Source organism: Hyla sarda, chromosome 9 (genome assembly GCF_029499605.1).
Source record: "Hyla sarda isolate aHylSar1 chromosome 9, aHylSar1.hap1, whole genome shotgun sequence".
Classification (NCBI taxonomy): Eukaryota; Metazoa; Chordata; class Amphibia; order Anura; family Hylidae; genus Hyla; species Hyla sarda.
Window position 1 is genome coordinate 35,386,390 of NC_079197.1, and position 21,915 is coordinate 35,408,304.

General features: G+C 46.6%; 1 protein-coding gene across 2 annotated transcripts in view; it reads left to right on the plus strand.

Annotated features, from left to right (window-relative positions):
• FBXO4 (F-box protein 4) overlaps nt 1-21,915 on the plus strand; it is a 45,399-nt gene that overhangs the window by 21,444 nt on the left and 2,040 nt on the right. For both annotated transcript variants that reach the window (XM_056538765.1, XM_056538764.1), the window contains exons 2-6: nt 1,120-1,355; nt 5,211-5,431; nt 8,638-8,713; nt 13,839-14,014; nt 19,630-19,805. In XM_056538765.1, the coding sequence (XP_056394740.1) occupies nt 1,126-1,355; nt 5,211-5,431; nt 8,638-8,713; nt 13,839-14,014; nt 19,630-19,805 (879 nt within the window). In that variant the 5' untranslated portion in view covers nt 1,120-1,125. The remainder of the gene's footprint in view (nt 1-1,119; nt 1,356-5,210; nt 5,432-8,637; nt 8,714-13,838; nt 14,015-19,629; nt 19,806-21,915) is intronic.

Below are 21,915 nucleotides of genomic sequence, written 5' to 3' on the forward strand. Positions count from 1 at the left end.
CTGTTGTCAGACAGAAAAGAACAACTCAACATCAGCAGCTGATAAGTACTGGAAGGATTAAGATTTTGTAATAGAAGTCATTTATAAATCAGTTTAACTTTCTGGAGCCAGTTGATTTATATAAAAAAAGTTTTTGTTTTTTTCTTGGAATATCCCTTGAAGACATTTTACTAGAGATTGGACTAAATGGCTTGAATTTAGTCAAAGTTAAATCTAAACCTATTTCAAAATTGTTGGTTTTTTTCCCTCACTTTTTTGTTGTTGCTCTGGACTCATCTTTACTTACTAGACTACAGGAGAAATTTCCTCAAACTAGGCTAAGTCTTAGTTACTTTGTATCTGTAATGCAGTCGACGATGTAAAAAAAAAAAAAATCATAAATGTAAAAAAAAAAAAATTAAAAAAAAAAAAAAAAGCCACAGGTTGAAGAACACGGCTTTAGATTGCAAAATTACATATCGTGTTCCCTTGAGGTCAGATCGGTTGAAGTTGTCATATTTGATGGGAATCAAACAGAAACATGTAATCTATTCTCTGCTGCTGCTTTCTCTCTCTATAGATTATAGTTATAATATCATCAATGCTATAGATCCATAATTATTCACACTCATGGGCTCATGTAAGACTTTTTTTGCTTAAGCGCTCAGGCTGCCTTCACTACTTGTTTTAGATTTAGGCTATATTCACACTTGGGAATTTCCGAGCAGAATTCCACGGGAATGTTCTGCTTGAAAATTCCACTGCAGCAGAGTCCCATTCATCAGCAGCACCGTGCACGCAGAAAAACATCTACAGCGGAAATCCCAATTCCGACGTCCACAGAAAGAATAGACATTTCTATTCTTTCTGCAGAATCAGGTCGGAAACACTTTGCCGTCTATGCCGTCCAAGTGGTCCCAGCGCTGGCATGTTCCGCCAGCACCCGCTGTCTGTTGAATGTCTGCCGGAAATTTTCCGGGCAGACATTCCGCCGAATGAACATAACCTTACTCTCCTGTTTCTGGGAACAGATCATAGTCCAAAAAGCTTTGTACTTTGATCTATTATTTTTTTTATTTTTTATAAATGAGACTATAATCAGCATTTTTATCTAACGACTGTTCTTCTACACTCTTTCAGATAGATATGCAGTTATATATCCTAACATTTCTCTCACCGCAAGACTTGTGCAAGCTTGGCATGACGAATCAATACTGGCACTCAATGGTGCAGGACCGTCTACTGTGGAAGTACTTTTTGCTGCGGGATCACCCAACCTGGTCATCCATTGATTGTCACAGCTTGCCGGACTTGGAAGTCCTCAATTCCTGCTTAAGTGAATCATCGGATGGGAAGGAGTGTAATTATATGTCCGTGTAAGTAAAGCGTCAGCATGTGCAGAATGCAGCACTGAAAGCATTAAAATGGTACAGAAAAATGACTATATATAAAACAAGAAGCATACAGAACCTCAGAGGCCCATAATACTATTGTGGATGCTGTTTTATAACTAAGCTGTAATCCGCTGGGTGAAGGAAGTCTAAGGGCTCGTTCACACAGCAGAATTCCCGCGTCAATTTCCAAATTCTGGTGGAGTCCAGTAGTAAAAGAATTTCTGTGTCAGAATTTCACATGAGGATCCGAATTCTATCGGAATCTGGTAGAAAAAGGCCATTAGGTCAATGTGACTTTGATTCCGCAGAAAATTCTGCACAACATAAGCTCTGATTCAGCATTATTTTTGATCCATTTACTATGAAGCAGAGGAATTTATTGAACATTTTTTTTTCTTTCTCATTAAATTATGTATTGTGAACACAAGAGTCTACCACATCAACACCAACTTAAAGGGGTACTCCGCCTCTAGACATCTTATCCCATAGCAGTTGGATAGGGGATAGGATGTCCGATCGCTCAAGTCCCGCCACTGGGGACCCCCGCAATCTCCCCGCTGCATCTGGTGTTTGTTTAGAGCACCGGGTGCAGAGCTGGAGGCACATGATGTCACGGCCACGCCCCCTCCTATAGACATGCATTGAGGGGGCATGGCCATGATGTCACGAGCCTCTGCCCTACATCACCAGCCATCCTGCAGCAGGACCCCCTCAATTAGACATCTTATCTCCTATGCTTTGGAAAGGGGACAAGATGTCTAGGGGTGGAGTACCCCTTTAAATTATTTGCGGAAGATTTAATCTGTTTTTGAAACCATGCATATTGGTCCTTGTGATGGTTAGCCATGATGTGGGTCCTTAAAACGTTACTTCCATTTATAACAGCTGTTGACATGTCAGAGACGTGTCAAAAGTTTTTATTGGTTGTAGTCAGGGTGCTGAGACCCCCACAGATTGTAAAAACAAATAGGGACAAGCGCTCAGCTGGGGGCTGTTTTTCCCCACTCCCTATTCACTGCAGGAAACAAGACTTTCACTCAGCTGAGCCACCTGTGACATTTCATGTGTGTTTTTTTATTTTATTACGGTAACACTTTAAAAGTTTTCTGTGGGATTATAAAAAATATAGTTGCTTTTTTCTGCTTTTCCTGTCCACTGTTTTCTGCATTATTGCTATTCGCTTCATTGGAGCTGTCAGGCACAACCCACTGCCATGTCTTTCTATTTGTGTAAGGCCCCTTTAATGTCACACTGGTTCCTTCTCTTTGTTAATGTCTTCCACCAAGTTTTATTTTTGCCTTTATTGCTATAGTTACATTCTACAATAGTTAATATTTCATATTTCAAAACAAAAATAGAGAAAAACACAGCCGCACATCCACAATTTGGTTGTTAGTACACATTTTGATCAAAAAGTTCAAGCCCACTCGCCACGTCAAGGTCACCTATTTAGAGTGGGTCCCTAACCCAACATTGGCGTAGCGCTGAGCTGCAGCCACCATCACTGCAACACCATGCCCACAGGGGGAGCGTCCACTGCTGCCCGACCAAGCCCCTGGCTCTAGGCCACACCACCCCATAGACAAAGCATCACAGTAACAATGACCGCCACAGTGCAACCACACCAACGTGAACACCTACCCTTAACGTGAAACCCTTATGCAGTCTCCTGCTAATTAAAAACGCCTGGGCCGAATGGGTGGAGCGGAGTGCTGGCTATGAAAAAGGGGACAGAATACTATTGTAAAACAAATGGTGGATGCGCAGCTATGTTTCTCTGTTTGTGTTGTAAATTTGTACTCTCTCCCTTCTTCCATGGCCAGCACTTCACTCCACCCATTCGGCCCTGGCGTTTTTAATTAGCAGGAGACTGCATAAGGGTTTCCTATTTACATTCTCCCAGCCCTCTGATAGGGAGCACATGGTAAGTGTTCACACTGGTGTGGTTCTCTGTGGCGGCCATTGTTTCTGTGATGCTTTGTCTGTGGGGTGGTGCAGCCCAGAGCCAGAGGCTTGGTCAGGCAGTAGTAGGGCTGCCTGGTCACTGGGTCGCTCCCCCTGTGGGCATGGTGTCTCGGAGGCAGTGTTCGCCACCCGGTGCTACGCCAGTGTCCGGTTAGTGACTCCCTCTGAATAGGTGGCCTTGATGTGGCGAGTGGGCTTGTACTTTTTGATCAAAATGTATAAGAACAACCTCTTAGTTTTTAAATTCTGCTGAGAAGCAAGTAGATCAAAATACAAATGGTGGATGTGCGGCTATGTTTCTTTATTTGTGTTCTACATTTCATATTTCACCTCTGCATATTTTGTTTGTCAGATTGTGTAGAAATTATCTAGCCTGAGGCCTCATGGGAAAGGCAGACCCACATGCATGGTGTCATGTGCAGAGTCTCACATCTCTATATTACACACAGTAGGCCCTCTGTGTGCTACTGTAATTTGGGTTGTGATTGAGCATACTGTACATTATTTCTTAGCTTGTTCTCATGGAATCCAGTAGAGAAATACATGTAAATTCAGAGGCACGCAGTGATTTAGTAGGAATGTTGCAGCACTGTACAACACAGCTAAGTAAGATAATCCATTGGAGGAGGCCTCTGTCACCTAAATCACACGGTACCAACATTCCCCATAAAGAATCCTCAGTAATGTCCACTTTCCTTATATACCTTTTTATTTTCATGTTTGATGGCCAGAAAATAGGTAAAAGAATGTTGTAAATTGCTTTAGAATGTCCTGGAGGCTGGTCCAGCGGGTTCTGGCCAGCACCGATCTGCCATGCCTCTCACCATAACGTCACAGCCGAGTAATTGGCATCCCACACTATCCGGCCATCAGCCACTCAGTCTTTGCAGTCTGGTGCTGATAAGCATGGTGGATCGGTGCTGGCCCCGCCTCCAGGACACTTTCAAGCACTTTAAGTCCTTTTTACCAATTTCTCTTCCACCAAACAGCATAATAAAGGCATATAAGGAAAGCGGAGGAAGAGGATGTCTTAATAGGGAGAGTTGCCATTGTGTGATTTATGTAACAGATGCTTTTTATTGTGAGGGTTCAGAGATGTATGCCTTTCTCTGTTTACTCTGCTTGCCTGTTTATCAAGCCATATTACTAATGTCCTGTATTTAGAATTGGCTATCCAGTATTAGAAAAACATGGCTATATTCTTCCAAAAATAGTGCCATTCTTGTCCTCAGGTAGCCTGTGGCATTACAACTCGTGTCCATTTACTGCAGTAGAACTAAAATATAATACCAAACACAACCTGAGGATAAGAGTGGCACTGTTTATGGAAGAAATAAACTTGTTTTTCTACTGATGGATACACCCCTTCAACACTTTGCATAAAAAGAAGTATATACCGAAGGATATCATCTTACCAGGTAGGATATGTTCACGCAAAGGACTTCTCCATCTGAAAAATCTGTTGTGAATTCCGCAGCATAGATTCAGGGTATAACCTGATTTCTGCAGTGGTTTTACATTGTGTTTGCTGTGGACTGACCTAATGTTTTAGATGGGGTTGGTCCCATTCAGTGGGTCCCCTTCTTGGCTATCCAATGTGAAATCCACACAAATTCTGCATCAGATAAGTGGCATGTTCCTTTATTCTTTTTTCAGGATGCAGATTTAAGGAAACCTCCTGTATGTACTGTAGTTCACATCAAGAACTAAGGTGCGGATTCTTATTGAAATCCACGAAAAAAACAAACCAAACCAGTCTTTTGGGCCCTAACAAAATTTAGCAGATGGTTTTGATATTATGGTGCAGTTTGAAGCATTAGAGGTTTTGTACAGTTAACATGTAAGTAACAGAAGTGCTATTTGTGGTTCTAGCTATTTAAGGAGCTGCCCGAAAACCAGAAGGTCCATGCGGTCCAGAAATCCCATCTATGGAGCAGTGACCTCCTTTCTGCAGTCTCTTGTCATGCATGGAGAGCCGCGCTTTGCTATGTTTGGTCCTGGTCTTGAGCAACTAGATGATTCTTTGGTTACACGAATGATGACCTCTCCAGATCTGCTACCCATTGTCAGCATAGTGCAGAGGCAAATCAATGGTAAGACAAAAATGTATGAAGTGTAGTCTGTGTGGCCATCTTGTAAAGAGACATTTTCACCACATGTCTCAGCTATACGTCAGCAACCTGTACTGACACGTACTGCAATGTGTTCCCCATAGTCTCATTGACTTTGCCTAAAACTAGGCTAATAGTGACTATGGGGGGATTTATCAAAACCTGTGTAGAGGAAGAGGGTTGCAAGTGCCCACAGCAACCACTCAGATTGCTTCTTTAAATTTTAAAAAGGCCAGTTGCTATGAGCAACTAGACCACTCTTCCTCTACACGGGTTTAAAAAAAAAAAGTATATTTACTTTAAATATAGCAATTTTTTTCATTTTAAAAGCTATAACATGGATTTTTTTACAGCCCTAAAAACTGAAAAAAAAAGTCTGTGTGTGGACATAGCCTTAGACAAGATTCAGTTCATAAAAGTCAACGGGGCCATCAGACGCAAAACTGTTAACTGTTAAACAAATAACTTATTTTCTTGACAATAGTCGCCTGAAACATATGATTTCTGTAAAACACACTAAATAACACATACAATTTCTGAGCAGTTCCCTATTTAGGGTCAAGGATCCACAGATGCACTAAAGCATGGGTGTCAAACATGCATGCGGCCCACAATGAATATCTTTGCGGCCCGGCATCCCTTTGACACAAGGATGCCCCGGTTACCTCTCTGCGGGCCCACGTTAACTTTAAAAAAGCAGGGGCCGCCGGGAGGTAGCGCACGCAGGGACGTCACTGACATCCCGTGCATGTGCCCATAGGAGAAGAGCGGAGCAGTGAGGAGGACGCGCGGGTATGGTAAGTCACCATTCACCAGCACATCATCTTCGGTGTTCTGACCACCGCTCCTCCGGTCCTGGGACTACTGCTATGGCCCATAGGCCATAGCAGTAGATTGTGACCCTGGAGCGGTGGTTGGAACACTGAAGTGGGGCAGTAAACAGGCATACAGCCTCCAGCCATACACTGTATATGCCTGAAGGCTGTATGTCTGTGGGGGAACTGTACTGCACCTAATGTGGAGAACTATACTGCACCTTATGTGGGAAACTATACTGCACCTTATGTGGGAAACTATACTGCACCTTATGTGGGAAACTATACTGCACCTAATGTCGGGGAACTATACTGCACGTAATGTAAGGGAACTATACTGCACGTAACTTGGGGGAACTGTACTGCACACCTAATGTGGGGGAACTGTACTGCACACCTAATGTGGGGGAACTGTACTGCACCTAATGTGGGGGAACTGTACTGCACCTAATGTGGGGGAACTGTACTGCACCTAATGTGGGGGAACTGTACTGCACCTAATGTGGGGGAACTATACTGCCAACCTAATGTGGGGAACTGTACTGCATGTAATGTGGGGGAACTATACTGCCAACCTAATGTGGAGGAACTGTACTGCACCTAATGTGGGGAACTATACTGCACAGTCTTGTGCAAAGGGGGGCATGGGGTCTTGTGCAAAGGGGGCATGGAGTGTTGTACAAAAGGGGCATGGGGTCTTGTGAAGGAGGTCATGAAGTGTTGTGTAGGGGGGGCATGGGATCTTGTGCAAAGGGGGCATGGGATCTTGTGCAAAGGGGGCATGGAATCTTGTGCAAAGGAGGGCGGCATGGGGTCTTGTGCAGGGGGGCATGGGTTTTTGTGCAAACTGGACATGGAATGTTGTGCAGGGAGGGCATGGTTTTATTTGGTTTGTTTTTTATTTGGTTTGTTTTTTATGCGGCCCACATAAACTTAAACCTTGTTTTTTGGCCCATGTTAGCCTTTGAGTTTGACATGCTTGCACTAAAGTGACTATTGGCTTTTTCTATGTCTACTGTACCACTGCGAATCCCTGGGGTAATACTCATTGCCAAAGTCTGCCCCATTTAGGCTACTTTCACACTGCCGTTATGTCCCGGCAGTCACTGGCCATTGTAAAATGATGGGAGTATAGTGGGAGAAAAATTAGTGCAGGCACCATCTTTTTTTCTCCCCTATACTCCTCTAAAACAACGGACCCCATCATTATGAATGGGATTCGACGGTGCCCGTTGTGACCCATCCCGATAACTGCCATTAAAGGCCAAAAAAAAAAGATCCTAATGGACCTGTTACGGACGAGTCACAATGGCAGTGTGAAAGTAGCCTTAGACACTTTAAATGGCTTTTCACCATTCACCTTTGTTTAGATTTGGTCTGCATCTTCATGAGTTCTTATAACTGCTAGGCCACTACCTATCAGTTTGCTAACCACCCTCAGCTGCAAATGTGAGGCCTCTGTCACACATCAGTATGCACAATATGAATTCAGTCTAAACCCTTTGTAGTAAAAAAATGGGTACTGTGTCTTTAAAGGGAACCTGTCATGAGATTTTACCATATATAACGCGTAGCAACACATTATATATAGCAAAATCTTCTTCCTCACCATCCGCGGGAGATATTTCTGCCCATAGGGATGGTGAGTATATGAAGTTAGAAAGTGTTTTCCTCCTAGGCGAGGAGCTATACTCGCTTAGTCCTGTTTCCTCTCAGTGTGATTGACAGCCCGGGCACGGCCCACGTCATCGATCTGCTCAGGGAGCAGAGCAGTGACATGAGCTGTCAATCTTGCTAAGGGGCATAATTAAAGCTGGAGAAGAAAGGACTAAGTAAGTATAGCACTGTATGGAATACGTATTCATACATGCCTGGCTATACTTAAGAGTCCAGGGAGCTTGTCTTAGTCCCTTTTAGTTTTCACAAGTCTATTTTCTATACTGGACTGAGATATTCTCTCTATGCCTATTCTGGTCTCTAAGGAGCCTCTTCTACACCTTCAGCTGCCTCTCTACCCCAGTCTTCATGTCTCCATGCCCCCCTTCCCCCCCCTGCTGTTAGAATGGTTCCTAATTGCTAACAGTCCATATTCCAAGTGGGGGCTGGATAACACAGGTGCTAGGAGTCTTCTGGTAAGAGCAACTTTTTATCTTCCCATAAAGCAACGCGTTTTGCGGAGGCTCCGCTTCATCAGGCCTGCTGATATAGGGAAGGGCTTAGCAGAGCCCAGGATCTAGGAGTGTTTCATGATACTGTTTTAAAATGAAGAAATGTTCATCCATAAATGTCTCTCCATTTAGATATTAGAAGTACAGGTTCCTGCACCATTTGTTAGCATGTAATAATATGTCTTTTTTTTCTCTTTCCACACAGGTGTTGGCTCTGGTGTCACCTTTCAGCTGAGCGGTGAACACAAATTTAATATTTTAACCCTGTATTCTACAACACGGTAAATGCACACCACTTGCACAAGTAAATCTTCATACATATACTGTAGTCATGTGAAAATGTAAAAACACTTCATTTAAAGTGTACCTGTCATTATCAAAAACTTTTTATATAATGTAGATAACATTATATGTGTATTTGTAATATACATTGGTTAAAACATGTGTATATTTTTATCCCTACAGCTATTGTCTGTGTGTCTCTTTGAGGAGACCAAATACAGGAAGTGTGGGTGGACAAGCAGGGCTCTGTATACTGAGGACAAGCGGGGCTCTGTACAATCGGGACAAGCGTGGCTCTGTACAATCGGGACAAGCGGGGCTCTGTACAATCGGGACAAGCGTGGCTCTGTGCACTGCGGACAAGCGTGGCTCTGTGCACTGCGGACAAGCGGGGGCCTCTGTGCACTGCGGACAAGCGGGGGCCTCTGTGCACTGCGGACAAGCGGGGGCCTCTGTGCACTGCGGACAAGCGGGGGCCTCTGTGCACTGCGGACAAGCGGGGGCCTCTGTGCACTGCGGACAAGCGGGGGCCTCTGTGCACTGCGGACAAGCGGGGGCCTCTGTGCACTGCGGACAAGCGGGGGCCTCTGTGCACTGCGGACAAGCGGGGGCCTCTGTGCACTGCGGACAAGCGGGGGCCTCTGTGCACTGCGGACAAGCGGGGGCCTCTGTGCACTGCGGACAAGCGGGGGCCTCTGTGCACTGCGGACAAGCGGGGGCCTCTGGGGACAAGCGGGGGCCTCTGGGGACAAGCGGGGGCCTCTGTGCACTGCGGACAAGCGGGGGCCTCTGTGCACTGGGGACAAGCGGGGGCCTCTGTGCACTGGGGACAAGCGGGGGCCTCTGTGCACTGGGGACAAGCGGGGGCCTCTGTGCACTGGGGACAAGCGGGGGCCTCTGTGCACTGGGGACAAGCGGGGGCCTCTGTGCACTGGGGACAAGCGGGGGCCTCTGTGCACTGGGGACAAGCGGGGGCCTCTGTGCACTGGGGACAAGCGGGGGCCTCTGTGCACTGGGGACAAGCGGGGGCCTCTGTGCACTGGGGACAAGCGGGGGCCTCTGTGCACTGCGGACAAGCGGGGGCCTCTGTGCACTGCGGACAAGCGGGGGCCTCTGTGCACTGCGGACAAGCGGGGGCCTCTGTGCACTGGGGACAAGCGGGGGCCTCTGTGCACTGCGGACAAGCGGGGGCCTCTGTGCACTGGGGACAAGCGGGGGCCTCTGGGGACAAGCGGGGGGCTCTGTGCACTGGGGACAAGCGGGGGGCTCTGTGCACTGGGGACAAGCGGGGGCCTCTGTGCACTGGGGACAAGCGGGGGCCTCTGTGCACTGGGGACAAGCGGGGGCCTCTGTGCACTGGGGACAAGCGGGGGCCTCTGTGCACTGGGGACAAGCGGGGGCCTCTGTGCACTGGGGACAAGCGGGGGCCTCTGTGCACTGCGGACAAGCGGGGGCCTCTGTGCACTGGGGACAAGCGGGGGCCTCTGGGGACAAGCGGGGGGCTCTGTGCACTGGGGACAAGCGGGGGGCTCTGTGCACTGGGGACAAGCGGGGGCCTCTGTGCACTGGGGACAAGCGGGGGGCCTCTGGGGACAAGCGGGGGCCTCTGTGCACTGGGGACAAGCGGGGGCCTCTGGGGACAAGCGGGGGCCTCTGGGGACAAGCGGGGGCCTCTGGGGACAAGCGGGGGCCTCTGGGGAGAAGCGGGGGCTCTGGGCCTCTGGGGAGAAGCGGGGGCTCTGGGCCTCTGGGGAGAAGCGGGGGCTCTGGGCCTCTGGGGAGAAGCGGGGGCTCTGGGCCTCTGGGGAGAAGCGGGGGCTCTGGGCCTCTGGGGAGAAGCGGGGGCTCTGGGCCTCTGGGGAGAAGCGGGGGCTCTGTGCACTGGGGACAAGCGGGGGCTCTGTGCACTGGGGACAAGCGGGGGCTCTGTGCACTGGGGACAAGCGGGGGCCTCTGTGCACTGCGGACAAGCGGGGGCCTCTGGGGACAAGCGGGGGCCTCTGGGGACAAGCGGGGGCCTCTGTGCACTGGGGACAAGCGGGGGGCTCTGTGCACTGCGGACAAGCGGGGGCCTCTGTGCACTGGGGACAAGCGGGGGCCTCTGTGCACTGGGGACAAGCGGGGGCCTCTGTGCACTGGGGACAAGCGGGGGCCTCTGTGCACTGGGGACAAGCGGGGGCCTCTGTGCACTGCGGACAAGCGGGGGCCTCTGTGCACTGCGGACAAGCGGGGGCCTCTGTGCACTGGGGACAAGCGGGGGCCTCTGTGCACTGCGGACAAGCGGGGGCCTCTGTGCACTGGGGACAAGCGGGGGCCTCTGGGGACAAGCGGGGGGCTCTGTGCACTGGGGACAAGCGGGGGGCTCTGTGCACTGGGGACAAGCGGGGGCCTCTGTGCACTGGGGACAAGCGGGGGCCTCTGTGCACTGGGGACAAGCGGGGGCCTCTGTGCACTGGGGACAAGCGGGGGCCTCTGTGCACTGGGGACAAGCGGGGGCCTCTGTGCACTGGGGACAAGCGGGGGCCTCTGTGCACTGCGGACAAGCGGGGGCCTCTGTGCACTGGGGACAAGCGGGGGCCTCTGGGGACAAGCGGGGGGCTCTGTGCACTGGGGACAAGCGGGGGGCTCTGTGCACTGGGGACAAGCGGGGGCCTCTGTGCACTGGGGACAAGCGGGGGCCTCTGTGCACTGGGGACAAGCGGGGGCCTCTGTGCACTGGGGACAAGCGGGGGCCTCTGTGCACTGGGGACAAGCGGGGGCCTCTGTGCACTGGGGACAAGCGGGGGCCTCTGTGCACTGGGGACAAGCGGGGGCCTCTGTGCACTGGGGACAAGCGGGGGCCTCTGGGGACAAGCGGGGGCCTCTGGGGACAAGCGGGGACCTCTGGGGACAAGCGGGGACCTCTGGGGACAAGCGGGGGCCTCTGGGGACAAGCGGGGGCCTCTGGGGACAAGCGGGGGCTCTGGGGACAAGCGGGGGCTCTGGGCCTCTGGGGACAAGCGGGGGCTCTGGGCCTCTGGGGACAAGCGGGGGCTCTGGGCCTCTGGGGAGAAGCGGGGGCTCTGGGCCTCTGGGGAGAAGCGGGGGCTCTGGGCCTCTGGGGAGAAGCGGGGGTTCTGGGCCTCTGGGGAGAAGCGGGGGCTCTGGGCCTCTGGGGAGAAGCGGGGGCTCTGTGCACTGGGGACAAGCGGGGGCTCTGTGCACTGGGGACAAGCGGGGGCTCTGTGCACTGAGGCTCAGTGACACGCTCCCTGCTCACACATCAGGATGATTGACAAGCCAGGAGCCTGCACAGAGCCCTGCTTGTCCTGCCCTCACTTCTATTATTTGGACTCCTCATAGACACACAGGCAAAAGCTGCATGGACAGCATTATTTCACCCAAAAATATAAAATTTTTTAAATCAATGTATGTTTAAAATATACATATATTAGTATTTTCTACATTATATCAAAAGTTTTTGTTAACGACAGGTACACTTTTTAAAGTTTGAGCTTTCTAACATGGGGACAGCAATACTAGATCCTTATTCAAACAGTAAAGGAACAAGGTGAAGATAAATGTGATTAAAATGAGCAGAAATATCCAAACTATCTTAGCAATATTTACCAAATATGTCATAAATATGTAATTTCCTTCAGTGGGAAGAATGAATACGTATATGCATATTTGGCTCTTATACCTTGTAATTGGCATAAACAGCTTCCAGCAGGTGTTACTTATTCTTGTTTTTTTTTTTTTTTTGTTCATTTCAGCCTTTCCTGGGTCTAGTGGAATGTTGAATTAACTGAGTTTCAATTTTCTGACAGATTTTGATAAATTTATTGTTAAAAACTGATATACAGTAACAATGACACAGGGTGGCGCCCTCGTCCTCAGATGGCATGAAGAATTCATAGTGCAGTCAGTCACTTAAAGGGGTACTCTCCTGGAAAACATGTGTGGTGTTTTTTTTTTTTTTTTTTTTAATCAACTGGTGCCAGAAAGTTAAACAGATTTGTAAATTTCTTCTATTTAAAAATGTTAACCCTTGAAATACTTATCAGCTGCTTATCACTTCCACAGGAAGTTCTTTTCTTTTTGGATTTCCTATCTGTCTGACCACGGTGCTCTCTGCTGACACCTCTGTCCATGTCAGGAACTGTCCGGAGCAGGATAGGTTTGCTATGGGGCTTTGCTTCTACTAAAATGGACAGAGGTGTCAGCAGAGAGCATTGTGGTCAGACAGAAAGGAAATTCAAAAAAGAAGAGAACTTCCTCTAGAGCATACAGCAGCTGATAAGTAGAGATGAGCGAACTTACAGTAAATTCGATTTGTCACAAACTTCTCGGCTCGGCAGTTGATGACTTTTCCTGCATAAATTAGTTCAGCTTTCAGGTGCTCCGATGGGCTGGAAAAGGTGGATACAGTCCTAGGAGACTCTTTCCTAGGACTGTATCCACCTTTTCCAGCCCACCGGAGCACCTGAAGGCTCCGGAAAAGTCATCAACTGCCGAGCTGAGAAGTTCGTTACGAATCAAATTTACTGGAAGTTCGCTCATCTCTACTGATAAGTTCTGGAAGGATTAAGATTTTTAAATAGAAGTAATTTACATATCTGTTTAACTTTCTGGCACCAGTTGATTTAAAAAAAATAAATAAAGAAAAAAGTTTTCCAGTGGAGTACCCCTTTAAGTTGCCAAGAACCCCGATGCAGCTGGAGCTGTTGGACTAGTAAGCAGTAGGGTGCATAGAGCTCCGAACTATGCGCATCCTTACTGTACCCATCCATAGGCTTGGAGAACAGAGCACATATGGGGCTGGATAGTTGCTGTGTCTGAGAGGGGGCCAGGATCTTCTACTGCCAGATCCTGGGGCTATGGTGAAGATAACTGGAAAGTGAGGAAACATGTGACGGCTATTTGGTCATGGAGCCGTTTTGTGCTCAACTTGGACTGTCTGTCAGTAGTATGACGAATCCTTAAATTGTCTTCAGCCGTGTTGTTGTGATTTAAGATTTAAGATGTTTACATTGCATTTTCTATGTATTTGTGTTTCGTTATGCGAAAATTTTAGCTTTAATTAATTTACAGTTGATAATTTTATTAAATAATAATATATTTTTTAACACTCGTTCTTTCAAGTTCAGAAAGGGATAGAGCTCGGGTAGAGCAGAGTGCGGCTGTCAACAAGATGTTTATCACCGAAGGTTTGGGGCATGGAGAGCAAAGAGCTGCGTACAGTCTGATCCCTCAAGTAAAGGAGGTTTGCAAAATTGTGGATGGTTTCATCTATGTGGCCAATGCAGAGACACAAATAAGTAAGCAAGTAAAAAAAAGCTGCTGCTTCTTATATTCCATATATTTCTGACTGATTTCTATAGTTACAGTGTAATGCTTTATTTGTGCTGTGGTGGTGCTGCTTGGAAATTGAACTCTAGCTGCAGGTTTTATGACAGCCGATCGGTAGGGGTTTCAGCGGTGAATATCCCATGATCAGCATAATGACAGGAGGTGGTAGACTATCCCTTTAAGTAAGAATACCATAAGTCTGTGACCTTGGTCTGGGCCTTTGGGACCATTTGTGATATCCGATTGATGCATTTTTCTTATATTAAAGGGGTACTCCGGCCTTGAGACATCTTATCCCCTATCCAAAGGATAAGATGTCTGACCGCAGGGGTCCCCCCACTGGGGAACCTTGCAATCTTGCATTCAGCACCCATCTCTTTGAGCTGCACGCCGCTCTGCCAGCTCACAAACTGCCGGGTGTCGACCACAGGGCCGGAGTATCGTGATGTCATGACTCCGCCCCCGTGTGACATCACCCCCGCTATGCAAGTCTATGGGAGGGGGCGTGACGGCCGTCACTCCCCCTCCCATAGACTTGCATAGCGGGGGGGATAACCTCACACAGGGGCGTAGACGTGACATCACAATACTCCGGTCCTGTGGTCCTCACTCGGCAAGATTGCTGTGGTCCCGGTCAGGCATCTGATCCTCTATCCTTTGCATAGGAGATAAGATGTCTTAGGGCCGGAGTACCTCTTTTATATATGTAAACTCTTAAATAACATTTTTACAGTTAAAAAAAAAGTACGTGATCTTGGATAATCGATTTCCACAGGGGGTCTAAAGAACTCATTGCCACTGCTTAGAAATTTCTATTTCTAGAAATCTGACAGAACATTTAGATGAATGACCATTTGCTGGGTGTCAGATATTTAATAGCAGAGATCTACAAGCAGTGCTAAAGGGTTGTAAATGCTCACAGGTCTCTATGAATCATTAGATCATTTTAATTGTATTTCTCTTTAAACAATGCCACCTATTTTTAGGCACTAGATAGGATTGGGTAAATTTAAGATCATAACCTTGTTAAGGATTAAAAATCAAATGTAGTTTTTTTTTTCCCCCCACTCATTCCTCATCCTGTATTTGTATATGGTTGTTAATGTTTACATCTGTACAGTAATTTCTTTAGTTTTATATTCCTAAAAATGCAATAAAAAATAACAGAATAAGTGTCTATAATATTTCTGTATCTTATAGTCGCAATGTGTGGCCTTAGTTGGTCTAAGGCCCCTCATCTCAGCCAAGCCAGATTACCCTGCTGTGTACTGACGAGGGGCAAGTACCCCGAAACAGCTGTCTGCAGATGGGTGTTCTTTCCTTCTGGAGAGAGATTTCTGGCTTGGCATTAATCCCGATTAGCTTTTTATATTCCGTAACTGGAGCTAAGCTGATACCAGGGAACATCGCCTGAAAAGGTGATGTAATGAGCAGATTTGCATATTCCCCTACCCAGAATGCCTGCGGGGTGCTTAGTGGCCCTTGAAAGCTCCGTCACACCAGGAGTGGTGAACTCTCCCTGAGTTAAATACTCATCCCGTGTGTATGTGTGTGTGTGTGTGTGTGTATGTGTGTGTATATGTATGTATGTGTGTGTGTGTATATATATATATATATATATATATATATATATATATATATATAATATAAAATATATTTTATCTCACAGAGTGAACATATTGACATACCTAGTCATATATTATTCATGAAGCCAGACTCTTAAAGGGGTATTCCGGTGAAAATTTTTTCACCGGAATCCTTCCAGTACTTATCAGCTGCTGAAGTTGAGTTTTTTCTGTCTGACCACAGTGCTTTCTGCTGACACCTCTGCTTGTCTCAGGAACTGTCCAGAGTATGAGCAAATCTCTAATGCTTCGGACAGTTCCTGAGACAGACAGAGGTGTCAGCAGAGAGCACTGTGGTCAGACAGAAAAGAACAACTCTACTTCAGCAGCTGATAAGTACTGGAAGGATTAATATTTTTTAATTGAAGTAATTTACAAACCTGTTTAACTTTCTGGAGACAGTTGATATGAATTTTTTTTTTTTTTTCATGGAATACCCTTTAAGTTACATAGGGTTTCCCTGTACCTGGATGGATAGCCAATACCGTGCACTCTTACAATATAATGATACATGGACATAAAAGAGGAGAAATGAGGAAAAAAGAGCAAAGAAAGAGTTCAGCGCCTTTTGTAATACTGTGGGCGTAATAAGCAGCAGCAAGTGTGAGACATGTAGGGTAATAGACTCTTATCTGGAATACACCTTGAGCGTATGCTAATCACCCCTGCTTCTGGAGTTCCATATAGGCAAAATGGAGCGAGGAGAAAATCTCGGCAGGCTAATCTCTCTTTCTCAAATGCAGATGTGTGGACAGAACTGTACATAAGGGTAATTTAAATGGAAAAATGGTGCTTAAGGCTCCCGAGTCAGAGGCCTTTGGCACCCTTTTTACATTTAATAACCCTGATGTATGGTTCTGTCAACACATCTGCCATTGAGTGAGGGACATTAGCCTCCTGAAACGCGTCTTGCTATTCGATCTGTTTATTGTTTTAGCTGTCAATAATTAATAGTATTATTCCTTTATCTCAACTAGCTTGCATTGGATCATTGCTGGGTAGCGCCACTGCATGTATACTTTTCCACCTAACTCAATAAGGATTACCAAAATGACAAGCGGTAAACAAAAAATCACAGGGATGTGTCAGGACAACACATACACACCGAACACTAAATTTAGTGTAGCTAAAGTAGCCCCTGTAGTAAATAATGGGAACTCCGGTGGGAAAAAAAAATTTCTGATCAACTGGTGCTAGAAAGTTAAACAGATTTGTAAATTACTTCCATTTAAAAATATTATCCCTTCCAGTGCTTATTAGCTGCTGTATACTACAGAGAAATTTGTGAAGTTCTTTCCAGTCGACCACAGTGCTCTCTACTGACACCTCTGTCCAGGGCCGGATTAACGCAGGGGCGGATGGAGTGGCAGCTCCAGGCCCCTGCGTTAAAATTGGCCCGGCGGCCTGCCGGGAGTTTGCAGCTTGATTGTCGCGGGCGCCGGTCGGTACGAACGAAAGTTTGTGGCCCGCACCAGGAATGTGAAATTTGTATTGCCCGACGCCAGGGACTTGCAGTTCCGGGCGCCGGGAAGGTAACTTCTTCAGGCATTTAACCCTGCTTCCGGCGAGCAGAGTTAAATGACGGAAGGCTTCACTAACCCCGCCCTCCTCCGTGCCTCCAGTTGGCCGGCCCGAGTCTGATGAGGGACATTGCGCATGTGACGTCCCTCCGCAGACCCGCACAGGACGTCAGTGACGTCACTTGCCCCGGAGAGGAGAAGCGCAGCGCAGGACAGGTAAGTGTGTCTGTGTGTGTATGTTTGTGTGTCTGTGTGTGTGTATATATGTGGGGGACGACGACAATGCTACCTAATGTGGGGAACCTGCTTCTACCTAATGTGGGGAGACTGCTACCTACCTAATGTGGGGAGACTGCTACCTACCTAATGTGGGGAGCCTGCTGCCTGCCTAATGCTGCCCCCCCCCCAGAAGTAGCACCCCCATCATCCATAAGCTCATGCTATTACCACACAGGGGTAGGGGGAATGGGGGGGGGGGTTGCTGGTAGATGATGGGGGTGCTACTGCTGGTGGATAATGAGGGGCGCATAATGTCGGCATTATATGTAAGGGGCGCATGATGGGGACATTATATGTAAGGGGCGCATGATGGGGACATTATATGTAAGGGGCGCATGTGGCCCAGCCTCACCCAGCTGCTACCTCCAGTGGCCCTCAGATAATTTGAGTTTGAGACTCCTGCTCTATCACCTCCGTGCTGCCAGTGGCAGATCCAGGGGGGCAACGGGGCATTTGCCCCCTGAGATTGTTGCCCCTCCTGTACTATAGCATGGTGGAGCGGGAGCTGTCAGCTGTCCCGCTCCACCACTCCCGCACATTTCTCACACGCTGCTGCATTCTTGCAGTGTGAGCCGTGGGGACGCCATTCATGGCAGGCCGGCGCGATGACATCACATTATTGCGCCAGCGCCCGGAGATCATGCCCCTGCAGCTCTCGCACTGCACGAATGGAGCAGCGTGTGAGAAATTTGAAAGCTGGAAAGAGGTGCTCGGGCACCGTATGGTACAGGGGAATTATGAAAACTTGGGGGGGGGGGCGGTGTGCATGCACAGAAAAGGGCAAATTATATGTGAGGGGCACAGGACAGGGGGTATTATATGTGAGGGGCACAGGACAGGGGGTATTATATGTGAGGGGCACAGGACATGGGGGCATTATATGTGAGGAGCACAGGACATGGGGGCATTATTTGTGAGGGGCACATGACAGGGGCCCCCCTGTCATGTGCCCATATAATGCACCTATAATGCCCCCTGAGGGGGCAGGGCATGGGGCATTATATGTGAGGGGAACATATATATACTTTGATAAAAAGGCCCATCACAATCTTCAGCACCAGGCCAATGATGCTCTTAATCCGGCCCTGCATCTGTCCATGTCAGGAACTGTCCAGATCAGGATAGGTTTGCTATGCGGATATGCTTCTAATCTGGACAGTTCCTGACAAGGAAAGAGGTGTCAGCAGAGAGCACTGTGGTCAGACTGAAATGAACAACTCAATTTTCTCTGTAGTATACAGCAGCTGATAAGTACTGGAAGGCTTCAGATTTTGAAATAGAAGTAATTTACAAATCTGTCTAACTTTCTGGCACCAGTTGACTTTTAAAACATTTGTTTTCCACTTGTATCCACTGGAGTTCCCCTTTAAATCCTATGGTAGATTACAGCAACAGTATGTTTAACTCCATATAAAATATACACCCAAAAGGAAAAAACTGTGAACTTAATAATAATACATTTTATTAAATATCATTAAAAACTATTCAGAATGATATAAAATGGAGGAATGAAGAAATCAGTTAATGGGGCGACATCACTGAAACCTGCATTTTACAGTAATCAATATGTATAAGGCATGATTGTATATTATACTTTAGGGTAAATACAAAAATAATTTATATATATATATATATATATATATATATATATATATATATATACACACACACACACAATCAATTGGCAGCACAATAAGAAGCATAATGTATGGCATGAGCAGGAAAGCTATAATAAAGTGCATCAAACCTGATTGCTATTCTGTCAAGTGCCAGAATGGGTAATATAGAGAAACAATATCCAATAGTAAATCAACGATATACCCTTAAAAGGCTAGTGCAACAAGTACGGTAATGCAGGTGCCAGGATAGCACAACTCCTCGCTCCAATGCTTGGTACCCACATCCATGAGCCAAGACTGAGAGCTCGTACAAAAAGATATGCTAAGGATGGCCACATTCTACATAGCTGTCCATTTGTATCCATTTGCGTAGTTTTCCCTGCAAAAGCCACTGAAGGCTTCACACCGGAGCTTTACAGTACTGTGACGATCATCTGGTTGTCATTTTGACATTGGTGCCAATATAGATGCCAATTTGTTTTTTTATAATGGGGACAATGCCCTGGTGACTTATTTTATTTTAATTTTTTTTTTTGTGCAGCACACAATCGTGAGGAAGAGGTAACTCAGATCCAGGCGATGGTGGATCCTCTCCTTGGAGCCCAGAGGAGACCTTTGTTGTTATTAGCTTGTGTGACTAGCCCTGAACACAAGAGGATCCCTTGTGTTTACTTGGCTCATGAGCTGTGTCTGAACAAGCTAAATCGACCATGGATGGTGAGAGTTGTTTTTTGTCCTAGTTGGTATGTGGGCATGGAAATGCTATTGGATTGTTACCAGGCTCTACAGTGTTCCTCTACTTGTCAACCTGTAACCCTCTGCTACAATGTAGTTTGCAGCACTTCCCAGAGGCCTTCATCATTGCCATGACTAATGAAATCTAGAGAAAGGAAGGAAGGCGCCTCATGTGCGGGATCAGTAGATCTTGCAGGTGGGGGTGGGGGAAGGTGATTCCCAAGCCGCTTACCGAAGTTGGTTGTGCGCCCACACACAACAAGGTTAGGAGCAGAAGAGATATGAAGGCAGGTCCACTGCAGCCCTCCTGGATAGGTGTAGAATCAAAAGCAAATGACCAGGGAGTCAGGAGTTTGTCTGGCGCAGAGAGGAACCATCAGACAGCCAAGTAAAATCAATGGATTTATTAGATGCAACGCGTTTCGCTGCGCATGCGCAGCTTCATCAGGCATCATGATGCCTGATGAAGCTGCGCATGCGCAGCGAAACGCGTTGCATCTAATAAATCCATTGATTTTACTTGGCTGTCTGATGGTTCCTCTCTGCGTCAGACAAACTCCTGACTCCCTGGTCATTTGCTTTTGATTCTATGACTAATGAAAGTGATTCTAAATAAGATTACTTTAGGGAATATAATTTTTTTTTTATGCACATTTATTTAGAAAGCTTAGCATGTTCATATCTCTGAAAACAAATTCCTCAGAAAAGACATTGACCACTTTTCATATATACTGATGTAAAGTCCAAGGACAGTTTGAAAGATTTACATTGACCCCCTTTGCCATATCTATGTACTGATTTAAAGTCCATTACAAGACAGTGGGGAAGATTTACTATTGGACATTTAGCAGAATTGTGGCACAAAAACTGCTGCAATTATGTATTTTAGACACTTTTTCCATCACGCACAACAAATGACAATAGCTTCTTAGAAAATGGTGTATTTTAAGGAAACTGGTTTGTGGCATAAAATGCAATGTTATGTGACATAACTTCACCAAATTTGGGCGCAAATTAATCCAGCTAGTAAGTGGTGTAAACCACATGGGGTGATAGTTGGTCAAACAGGCCAGTATTGCCTTGTGTAATAGGGCCAGCGATGAGCTGGCAAACACTCTCACCGGCTGATCACCTCTTTTTGACAGGTTAGCCGCTCAGTTTACTGTGATCGTCAGGCCATCTTATACGACTAGACAGTCTGACACTATGTTTCCAATTAGTTTTTTTTGCCCCATTTTTTGTAATGTGAAACAAGGCTTTTTTCCCCCCCCCAACAGAATTCAATGGGAAAACTGTTAGTTCCCACACATTTTAATTTTACATCTATAATTGTTACGAATGGCAAATTAAATGTCAGGGATGTATTTTCGATCATGTGCTAAAACATGTCCATGTTGTGGGATATAAATTTTTGACTGCAAAATAAGCCTCAAAAATGGTGTGTGTGTGTGTGTGTGTGTGTGTGTGTGTACATAGTCAGATGCACCAAATGTATCAAACATCTTGAGTATATGATCTGACACTTTTATATTCTAAAAGCTGTATTAAAGGGGTTATCCAGGATCCAGGAAAAAACTTTTTTTTCATATATCAACTGGCTCCAGAAAGTTAAACAGATTTGTAAATTACTTCTATTAAAAAATCCTAATCCGTTCAGTACTTATGAGCTTCTGAAGATAAGGTTGTTCTTTTCTGTCTAAGTGCTCTCTGATGACACGTGTCTCGGGAAACGCCCAGTTTAGAAGCAAATCCCCATAGCAAACCTCTTCTAAACTGGGCGGTTCCCGAGACAAGTGTCATCAGAGAGCACTTAGACAGAAAAGAACAACCTTAACTTCAGAAGCTCATAAGTACTGAACGGATTAGGATTTTTTAATAGAAGTAATTTACAAATCTGTTTAACTTTCTGGAGCCAGTTGATATATAAAAACAAGTTTTTATAGGCTTTGGCCTAGATTTATAGGCTTTGGCCTAGATATGCTGGACTTGACTTGTACAGGACTTGTGCTTGCTTTTGGGTCCCAGAGATAAGAGAGCGAATGTGGAGACTACAGACCTTTATATATCAGGGGGCTGGACTAAAGCCCATTGG